This window comes from Otolemur garnettii, unplaced genomic scaffold (assembly GCF_000181295.1).
Source record: "Otolemur garnettii isolate 467f Iridium unplaced genomic scaffold, OtoGar3 scaffold00024, whole genome shotgun sequence".
Lineage (NCBI taxonomy): Eukaryota > Metazoa > Chordata > Mammalia > Primates > Galagidae > Otolemur > Otolemur garnettii.
In genome coordinates this window covers 18,222,618-18,233,856 of record NW_003852419.1, presented here as the reverse complement: position 1 = coordinate 18,233,856, position 11,239 = coordinate 18,222,618, and the positions used below count along the sequence as shown (strand labels likewise).

The 11,239-nt window shown below is 41.3% G+C and overlaps 1 protein-coding gene across 1 annotated transcript in view; it reads right to left on the bottom strand.

Moving 5' to 3' along the window:
* The window catches only part of KIAA1841 (KIAA1841 ortholog), a 67,226-nt gene extending 60,528 nt beyond the window's left edge, over positions 1-6,698 (bottom strand). Inside the window, exons 1-2 of the mRNA XM_003787993.3 lie at positions 6,652-6,698; positions 2,246-2,395 (exon numbers count right to left, since the gene is read on the bottom strand). Of these exons, the coding sequence (XP_003788041.1) occupies positions 2,246-2,395 (150 nt within the window). The 5' untranslated portion in view covers positions 6,652-6,698. The remainder of the gene's footprint in view (positions 1-2,245; positions 2,396-6,651) is intronic.
* Positions 6,699-11,239: the final 4,541 nt, after the last annotated feature.

Below are 11,239 nucleotides of genomic sequence, written 5' to 3'. Positions count from 1 at the left end.
GCCGGTTGAGCTATAGGCGCCGAGCCTATAATTACTTTTTATAAGTGAATATTAATCTGCTGAGTAATATCTAGAAAATCTATACATGTTTCATTACATAAAAGAATCTAGCTTATTTTTTCTCTTTTAAGATTCAGGGAAGATTTTTATTTTAACATGCTTTAATTGAAAGAAAAAGTATGTTTATGCTGTTATACAAAGATGAAGAGTACATTAGTCAACCACATATTAACCTGGTACTTTTTTTTTTTTTAAAGACAAAGTCTCACTATGTCGCCCTCAGTTGAGCACAGTGGTGTTACAGCTTATAGTAAACCTCAAACTCTTGGGCGTAAGTGATCCTCTTGCCTCAGCCTCCCAAGTAGCTGGGACTATCGGCACCTGCCACAACCCCCACCTCTTTTTTTGTTGCAGTTATCATTGTTGTTTAGCTGGCCTAGGCCGAGTTCGAACCTGCCAACCCCGTGCATGTGGCTGGCGCCATAACCACTGTGCTATGGGCGCCAAGCCTTAACCAGATATTTTTAATAATTTAGTTAAAAACTTGGCTTTTATTTTTCTATTAACTGAGATTCCACCAGGAATAAAACCTAACCTTCAAGGGAAAGCAAACCAAAGACCATCTAACTGGTGACAATGGATTTTCTTTATTGAAATAACAAATGACTTTAGGCTGGGTGGCTCCAACCTATAATCCTAGCCCTCTGGGAAGCCAAGGTGGATTGCCTGAGCTCAGGAGTTCAAGACTAGCCTGAGCAAGAGCCAGACTCAGTCTCTACTAAAAACAGATAAACTATCTGGGTGTTGTGGCAGGTGCCTGTAGTCCAAGCTACTTGGGAGGCTGAGACAAGAGGACTGCTTGAGCCCAAGAGACTGAGGTTGCTATGAGCTATGATGATACCATGGCACTCTATCCAGGGCAAAAGAGTGAGACTCTGTATAAAAATAAATAAATAATAATGAAATAATAAAGACTTGGCCACATGTGTACCATGGCTCAAGCCTATAATCCCAGTACTATGGGAGGCTGAGGCAGGAGTAATGCTTGAGGACAGGAGTTCAAGATCCAACTGGGCAACACAGACCCTGTTTCTACAAAAAAATTTAAAAATTAGCTGGATATGGCATAGTCACAGTTGCTTGGGAGGCTGAGGTAGGAGGAATGCTTGAGCCCAGAAGTTCAAGGCTATAACAAGCTATGTTTGTGTCACTGCACTACAGCCTGGATGACAGAGACTTTGTCTCTTAAAAAGAAAAAAAAACTAAAAAAGAAAAAAAGAAAAAGAAGGCTCTGAAAGGCACATGGCAATGAAAAAGAATCTATGCCAGAATAGACTATATAGTATTTATGTTAAAATTGACAACTTTTTTTTTTTTTTTTTTTTTGAGACAGAGCCTCAAGCTGTCCTCCTGGGCAGAGTGCCGTGGCATTACAGCTCACAGCAACCTCCAACTCCTGGGCTCAAGCGAGTCTCCTGCCTCCGCCTCCCAAGTAGCTGGGACCACAGGCGCCCGCCACAACGCCCGGCTATTTTTTGGTTGCAGCCGTCATTGTTGTTTGGCGGGTCCGGGCTGGGGATTCGAACCCGCCACCTTAGGTGTACGTGGCTGGCGCCTTAGCCGGTTGAGCTATAGGTGCCGAGCCAAAATTGACAACTTAATTTCAGCAAAACACTATTACTCATCACATTAAGTTAGCATTATTAGTTTGAATTATGTCGGTTTGAGCATTCATCTGTGTCTGTAGTATATACATTTGGTTTATAGTTGTGTAAAAAGTGTGTTTATACCTTGTATTATCAGTGCATATTTAATTTGTATTATAATAAAAATAATCAAAGTAATCACTAGGAGTTTCCAAGTTTTTTTCCTTTAGAAAGGTTTCAACATTATCTAAGTTTGAGAAACATAGCATAAGTGATTTAATAACATAATTTGATTTATAAAAATGTCATCTCCCCATAATTTTATAGAATATTTCTATTGCTTAAATTAAGATATTCTTAGTTACTTTTCAGTTATAAACATACAAGATAAGCCTGAATTTAAACATACTAGTTGGGTTAATATATAATTAATGTAATTTGCTGCTAGTCAAATAATATAAATTTGTATATATCTACAGTATTAGTATATGCATATGAATATGTAAATCACAACTAGCTATTTCCTCTTAGTTGTTGATTCTTTAAATTGGTCACTCGTTCTGTTATTTTCAGGAGATATCAGGGGGACTGTTACTTACCTCTTTGGGTGTTAATCCTGGCACAAGCCTTGCTACTGTTTCCCAGTTGATGGTTTGAGGGATGCCAAGTAATGGATAAAGGATCATGTCCAAAACCATTTGATTATTATTATTCACGAAATTGTTGTTTTCAGAATACCCACGACTCATCTTTTGGAACCAGAAATAGAAAAGAAAAACAACTTTATTTAAATCTGAAATCTAAATGCTGTCAGAACATTATAGATTAGTTATAATTCATTCCTAAGAATTATAGATTAGAATTCATTCTTAAGAATTACCTGTTACTATGTTAAGGAAAAATAAAACCAATCTGAAATAAACAAACAATATACAGCCCAAATCTCCTCGAATATAAAAGTATTTGAATATTATAGACTGGCAGATGGATGTACAAAAAGATAGATAGATGGATAAATTTCTGAAAAAAAGCATAGTAAAATGGTAATGGTAGAATGTATGTGGCAGGCATATAAGTATTCACTATAAAATTCTTTTTGGTTCGGTTGTAAGTTCAAAATTATAATAAAACATTGAGGAAAAAAAGCTGAATACAATTTATCTTTTAAAAAAATTTTTAAACATGCCTGAATTATTCTCTGATTAGCAATTCATTGATGATAGAATTAAGCTATAAAACATACTATAGACATAGTCACTTTTTTTTTCAGACAGTCTCACTTTGTCACCACCCTTGGTAGAGTGCTGTGGCATTATAGCTCACAGCAACTTCAAACTCTTGGGCTTAAGTGATTCTCTTGCCTCAGCCTCCCAAGTAGTTAGGACTACAGGCACCTGCCACAATGCCTGGCTATTTTTAGAGACGAAGCCTGGCTCTGGCTCAGGCTGGTTTCAAACTCGTGAGCTCAGGTAATCCACCAGCCTTGGCCTCCCACAGTGCTAGGATTACAGGCATGAGACACCAGGCTTGGCTTATAATTTCATTCTATTGCTAAGCAACATTCTCTTTTTCTGAGTGAATGTCCATGCTACAAACAGTGAAGGCTGAGTATACTGAATTTTCACTGATGTAATAAAATGAAATTTAAAATCAAGTTAATCTGATATTATAGGCTAAGCATAATAATTATTGTGCCCTCTGATAATTAGTTATAAATGGTAGGAAGATTCTATCAACAATTATTATTTCTACATGTCTGAAACAATTTTTCTTTGGAAAGTTCTTCTCTTCTTTCTTGTGTTCAGAAGCAATGTGACAACTGGCTTGATAAAGTTTAATCCTTACACACATACACAACACGCATACAGGCATACCCAACACAAGACTCCTGCAGAGTGGAGGCTTCCCATGCTTCTTTGTCTGGCTCCCCGCCTATCTCTTGTACCATCATAACCTCTAGCTCAATCCAGAACCCTTGAAGAATAATAGCTAGTGCCCTTCATCTTAGGCAAGGGTGTCCAAGACTTTCAGATAATAGGATCACCAGGAAAAAAGGCTCCAGATGGCTTTACAAACTGCATGTAGTTCAGTAAACATTTAGCCTTAAGAAGTCTGGTGAAGAATACTGGCAGACAAACAGATAATTTTTAACATCATATTAATATAGTTCTGGCCAAAAGCTACAGCAAAGGGGAGTCACAGAGTGGCAGAGGAGTGACACGTATGGTTATGATTTAGTATCTACCAGAAGCCTAGAACTGTGCTAAGTTTTTTATATGTTATTTCAATCAATTCTAATCTCACCCCTATAAAATAAGTGCTCTCGCCAATTTTACAAGATGAAGAAACAGGTTCAGAGAAATTAAGTAAATTATACAAGATCACAAAGTTAATATGAGGCAGAGCCAGGATTCAAACCCATGTAAAACTGACACTCAAATCTGTAGAAATACTAAGAGGATTGAGAGTGATGGCTGAGGGCAGAGAGATAAAGCCTAATACTTCCTTTTTGTGGTCATTTCCCACTTATTTTGCCAAGTAATTGATTTTATTTTACAATGGTGATATAAAGTTTTGTTTTAAATTAAAGTAAAAGGTACTCAAGTTCAAGGAAAACTATTAAATAAATACACAATAGGACAGGGAGTACAGTAAAATGGCAAAAGTTTTGAAGGTGATACTCAATATAATGAAATTTGGGAAATACTGACCTTTTTAAAATTGTTTTTTGTTTATAGCTTTGCATAGGATTCTTGAGTGAATTCTGTTTCTATAGCTTTGAATACTAATAGGGAGTGAAGGGGAGGGGTGAGGATGGGGACCACACCTATGGTGCATCTTACAAGGGTACACGTGAAATTTACTAGGTGTAGAATATAAATGTCTTAACATAATAACTAAGAAAATGCTGTGAAGGCTACGTTGACTAGTTTGATGAAAGCATTTCAAATTGTATGTAAAACCAGCACATTGTACCCCATGATTGCATTAATGTACACAGCTATGATTTAGTAAAAAAAATTAATAGGGTAGTGCCTGTGGAGCGAAGGAGTAGGGTGCCAGCCCCATATGCCAGAGGTGGCGGGTTCAAACCCAGCCCCGGCCAAAAACTGCAAAAAATAATAATATTAATAATAAATCAAAGTTTCCTAAATATATCTGTCTTTCAAGATTCAGGGTCACTGGTCTCTTCTATGACTGTTAAGAGTGTCCACAGGCTCACCTGGTCAAGCGTGAACTTGTTCCCTTTATTACAAAACACTTCCTCCTCCTGTATTCCGATTCCTACTAATGGCCATTCTACAAATTCTATGGCTTCTTCCTTTTTTAATTTCAGAATATTATAGAGGAACAAATGTTTTGTTTATACAGATTGCTTTTGTACTGCTTGAATCAAAGTTGTAAGTGTGTCCATCACCCAAATACTGTTAACAGTACCCATGAGGTATGATTTCACCCGTTCCCTCCTCAGACCCACCTGCTTGACTTCCTTTGAGTTTTATTTCCCTCTGTGCACATGAGTGCTGATTGGTTAGTTCCAATTTAGTAGTGAGTATATATGGGTTTTGTTTGTCCATTCTTAGAATACTTTATTTCTAATACGTTTTTTTTTTTTTTTTTTGAGACAGAGTCTCACTCTGTTGCCCTGGGTAGAGTGCCATGGTGTCAGAGAGCTCACAGCAGCCTTAAACTGTTAAGACTCAGGTGATCTTCTTGTCTCAACCTCCCCAACCAAAATGCTTGGCTACTTTTTCTATTTTTAGTAGAGATGGGATCTCACTCTTACTCAGCTGAGGCAGACAATCCTCCCACCTCAACTTCCTAGAGTTCTAAGACTATAGGTATGAGCCATTCTGCTTGGCCTCTAATACATTTTAAATTTAGTTACAAGTCAATGAAACAATTTTGAATGTGAGGTGGTGGGAGGGGAAGGTTATGGTATCAAAGAGAAAAAGGAATCTTTTTCTATCAATGTATATGAGACACTTATTTTATTCAAACATTTGCTGAGTCCCACTATGTGCCAGGCACTATATCTGAAGTTGGAACACAATTTACAGATAAAAATAACAACAAGTTTACGGTTAGTCATATCTATGATTCGAGCAACACTAATTCTGGATTGGGAACATGATCTCCAAATCTAAGTTGTTCCTAAGAAAAATGTGTTCTATTTTTGAAGTACAAAGCAGAGATCCACTGACAGACCAGTACAATGGAAAACTCTGGTTTAAGTTTGAGCTCTGTTACATGCCAGTCAAGGTTAGTCATCTAACTTTGCTGAACTGCTGCAATCAAATTAGGTGATGGTAATACCTCTGACAGACAGCATAGAGAATCAAAGGGATTATTTTGTGAAAGCACTTTGAAGACAATAAAATGACCTCACAAGTGAGATGGACCATAAAATAATAGTATCTGCTTTCTAGGATTGTGTTGAGGATCATGTGAGATATTTAAAACAGCACAGGGGTTACGATGTAGTAAGCATTCAGTAAATGTTAACTGTGAATAGTACTATGTAACTGTTTACATAAAAAGCCAGCGTAAAATAAAATAAATTAAATAAACAAACAGAAGCTGGTATAGGACATCAGGTGGTAAACATCAGGATGTTATCCTATACACATTTGCATGAACATTAAAAAGAAATAAAGAAAGAAAAACTTCGAGCTCTTGAAAATCATAGCTTCGGCTCGGCGCCTGTGGCTCAAGTGGCTAAGGCGCCAGCCACATACACCTAAGGTGGCGGGTTTGAATCCCCAGCCTGGGCCCGCCAAACAACAATGATGGCTGCAACCAAAAAATGGCCAGGCGTTGTGGCGGGTGTCTGTGGTCCCAGCTACTTGGGAGGCTGAGGCAGGAGACTCATTTGAGCCCAGGAGTTGGAGGTTGCTGTGAGCGTGATGCCACAGCACTCTACCCAGGGGGATAGCCTGAGGCTCTGTCTTAAAAAAAAAAAGAAAAGAAAATCGTAGCTTCCCGCCAACCAAGTAAGTCGTACCTTGTTGCAGTGCCAATACAATGTAGTAGTTAAGAGTGTAGACTCTAGAGCCAGACTGTCCAAGTCTGCATCCTGTTTCTACCACTCAAGGTATTATCTGGTTCAGATTAATCTCTGTGCCTCAATTTCCTCATCTGTAAGACAAAGATAACAGTAGTTAGTTCACACCATTTTTTTTCTTTTTAAGAGACAGAGTTTCACTCTGTTGCCCAGCTCGAATACAGTGGCATCATCATAACTCACTACAACCTTAAACTCCTGGACTCAACTGATTCTCTTGCCTTAGCCTCCAGAGTAGCTGGTACTACAGGTGCACACCACCATTACCTACTGATTTTTCTTTCTTTTTTTTTTTTTAATAGAGACAGGATCTTGCTCTTGCTCAGGCTGGAACTCACATACACTTGACAATATATGAAAAACATTACCTGGCATAGAATGAGAACTATATAATGCTTGTAGTAGTAGCACTTACAACTCCAGAGATCTTTGGATAAGACAAATTCATTAAGAGTAATATGACAGATAAAAGGAGAGACAGCAATGTTCCAATGAAGTATGCTGCCAACAAAATGAGTAGAAAAGAGTCAGCTATGGATTCTTAGCCAGTTTCACCCTTCTAGCAGCACAACCTAGGGCCTCAATGGTTTCAGCTACAATATCAGGAAAATAATACCTACGTTTGAGGTTATGGTGATGATTAAATAATATACTACATATATAAAGCACCCTCATACACTGTCTGGCATGCAAAGCATGCTCAATAGCTCAATAAATAATTACTACTACTATTATGTTTTTCTTCTTTCTTTTTTTTTTGAGATATATTCTCACTCTGTTGCCCTGGGTAGAGTGCTGTGGCGTCGTAACTCACAGCAATCTCAAACTCTTGGCCTAAAGCATTCCTCTTGCCTCAGCCTCCCAAGTAGCTGGGACTATAGGCATCTGCCACAATGCCTGGCTAGATTTCCTGTTTTAAGTAGAGATGGGGTCTTTATCTTGCTCTTGGTCTTGAACTCTTGAGCTCAAGCAATCTACCTGCCTCAGCTCCCCAGAGTGCTAGGATTACAGGCATGAGCCAACACCCCGGCTACTACTATCTTCTTTCTCCTCCTTACGTTGGCAATTATTGAAACAAAAATTTCCAAGAATTAGGCTAATAACTATAAAGCCCTGCCATGTACCCAGTAGAAAACAGATTTTATAGAACTTTATTTTTAATGAGTGGATCAAAATCAGGTGAAAAAACCTGAGTGAATCCAAAAATGCCTTTCACATATCCCCAACTAAGTTTAATTAAAAAAAAAAAACAAAAACAAAAACGGAAAATAGACTTGGAGAAGGTCTTAGTAATCTTGGGGAAAACTTGGGAAAGCAGTTTTTTTTCTTTTTTTCACCCTGGACACAGTGCTGTGGCATCATAACTCATAGCAACCTCAACTCCTGGGCTCCAGCTATCCTCTTGTCTCAGCCTCCCAAGTAGCTGGGACTACAGGTGCCAGCCACCTCAACGGTGTCTGGCTTTTTAACCCACTGGACTACAGTTTCTCTGATGGGCTGGGCCTTCCTTCTGTTATTAATTCCCTGAAAGAGTGACTAACAAGGCAAATAGTGCCAAAAACATTTGCTTAATTAATAAAAAAGTCACAACTCCTTAAGACAGATTTAACCTATCATTTGAATTCCACTCCAAAAGTTGAGGATCCACAACTTATTTACTTTCCACACACAGCATTACCATAACTCATTTAAATATTTAAGTATCCACATTGTACAAAGATATATGGAAATCATGTCTTGCTGGATTAACCAATTTAGTTTTAAATTTACAAATTCCTGAAAGATCTAATTTCTTATTAGTGAACAAGGTATCCCTCTCCACTTGTTTGCCTAGCATATGCATTAGTTTCATACCACACAATGTGGGAGGCTTGTTAGGGCACAGGATGTTTTATTAGAATTTGGTGGGCCTCAATAGAAAAGTCTAAAACGGAATTCAGAACAACAATCCCAAATGCTTTTTCTTCACTTCCAAAAACATTCACTTAAAATTTCAAAAACATTGTCCACATCAAACACTTAAAAACTAATTTCAAATATGATATACATTTATGCTAGACATGTTTAAAAATACTTTAAGGCTGGGCACAGTGGTTCGTGCCTATAATTCCAGCACTTTGGGAGTCCAAGGTGGGAGATTCCCTAAGTCCAGGAGTTAGGAAACAGCCTGAGCAACATAGCAACTCTACAAAAAATTTTTTAAAAAATTAGCCCAGCATGGTGGCACAAGCTTGTAGTCCCAGCTATTCAGGAGGCTGAGGCAGAAGGATCACTTGACCCCAGGACTCTGAGATTGCAGTGAGCTGTGATGATGCAATTGCACTATTGCCTTCTAGCTTGAACAACAAAGCAAGACTTTTATTTCTTTCCTTTTTTTTTGTTTGAAACAGAGCCTCAAGCTGTCCCCCTGGGCAGAGTGCCGTTGCATCACAGCTCACAGCAACCTCCAACTCCTGGGCTCAAGCGAGTCTCCTGCCTCCGCCTCCCAAGTAGCTGGGACCACAGGTGCCCGCCACAAGGCCCGGCCATTTTTTTTTTTTTGGTTGCAGCCATCATTGTTGTTTGGGGGGCGGGGCTGGATTTGAACCCACCACCTTAGGTGTATGTGGCTGGCGCCTTAGCCACTTGAGCCACAGGCACCAAGCCAAGACCTTTATTTCTAAAAGAAAAGTAATCAACACCCCCCTCAACTTTAAATCATCAAAGTGTAAGAAAAAAAAAAGCTTTCTGTTGACCTTCCTTACACAATGGAATAATACTGAGAAAACTTAAACTACCCAGCATTAATTCTAGTTCAATAAATGTTCAAGAAATCATCTTATGGAGTCTGAATGTAAGTGTAAAAGGCACAGCATTGATGGATAATCTTCAATAAAACATAATCTGATCTGGTAAAAAGGTATACATTTATCAAAAACTGTGTCACTAAGAAGTTCAAAGTTCAAATTACCTCACTATTAAATCTACTTTTATTCATGATAAAATAAAAAAATTAAATGTGTTTAAAGTAAAACGTATTATTTACTTAAAATAAAAATTCAATTTGTGTACGAAAGCACATTCATATTCCTCCCCCAATTCCCTTGTCTTGGTTTATGTATTAATAAGACCAAGTCGCTCTCACACCAGATAAAGGTCCAGACAGGAATCTGGTATTTTCTTCCGAAATGGAAAAAGGCTATTGTAGACGGAGACTTTCCCCTAAGCGGTTGCAAGACAGAAAAGAAGGGGGCCAGCGGGGCAGGTCAGAGGTCTTTGACATACTGAGGGTAGCGGCAACACTGAGTCATCCCGGACCAGGGAGAAGCCTACTGCCCAGGCTTCCGGACTCCCGGCCACCAATGATATCGAGGCAGTTGGCTTTGCTGGTCAGGGAGAAAGTAAAATCACATCCCAAACCCAGCACTTCAAAGCCTGGGCTCAGAGGCTCACTGTGCTGCGTGACCGGGCACCCCAAGACCTTCGCGGCCCCCCATTCTGCGTAGGCACAGAAGCTCTCGGGGTACGGGGCAGACAAAGGCGCCGGGCAGGGACCAGGCGGCGGCAGATGCGGGACAGAGGATTGGGGCGCGGTCGGGCCGGCAAAATCGGGGTTCATCTGGTGCGCCGGCGGGACCCGCTGCGGGCATGTGGAGCGGGCGGGTTGAGGACTCGGGCGAGGGTCCTGCTGGGCGCTGCGAGCAGTGCGTGGGCGTGTTTGGGACCCCGGCCCAGCCGGCCCGGCGGTGGGTGGGGGCCGCGGCGGGAAGCGGCTGGCTGCGAGCGGTACCGCCTTTCACCGCACTTCTCGCTCCGCGGCGGGCACCCGAGCCTCTCGGCATCTCGCTCACCTCCACAGGGCCGCGGCGGCCCTTGCTGCGCCTCTGTCACCTGCGGCGACCAGTACCACCCGCGCTCCCGCCATGAAGCTGCGCCGACCCAGCCCGCTACCCGGGCTGCGACGCCCTCACACGCCACCCCACCCTCTCCCGGGCGGCGGCCGAGGACGAGCGCCGAGGGGCGGGCGAGCGCCGCGGTGGCCGCTCGGCCAATCGCGGGCCAGCACCACAGCGGCGGAGCCAATGAACGAGGAGCTCCTGCCCGGCAGAGGGAGCGGGACCCGCGGCAGCCGCCGTGTGATGCGGCACCTTCTCCTTCCCCTCTGGCTTTCACTCCCGGCCTGCCGCAGTGCAGCGTCCCCACCCTCCTAGCGTCTGGTCTCCTAGCAACCAGATCCTGCGAGCCTGATCTTAGGTGACCGACCTGGAGTCCAGAAGAAAGGGGTATACACGGGAGATAAAGAACTCTGACTAAAATCAGGTGAAATGGTTCCTGGAGCAGGTCATTTTATATTTTTGTAGGTAGAGTGGGAAAGTTGTGTTAGCTGAGAAACACTGAAAGTATCTTTTAGATCAAGCTCAAGTCTTTACCAGGAGGTAGCTCTTTAAAAATGTAAGTAGCGGCTCGGCGCCTATAGCTCAACCGGCTAAGGCGCCAGCCACGTACACCTAAGGTGGCGGGTTCGAATCCCCAGCCTGGACCCGCCAAA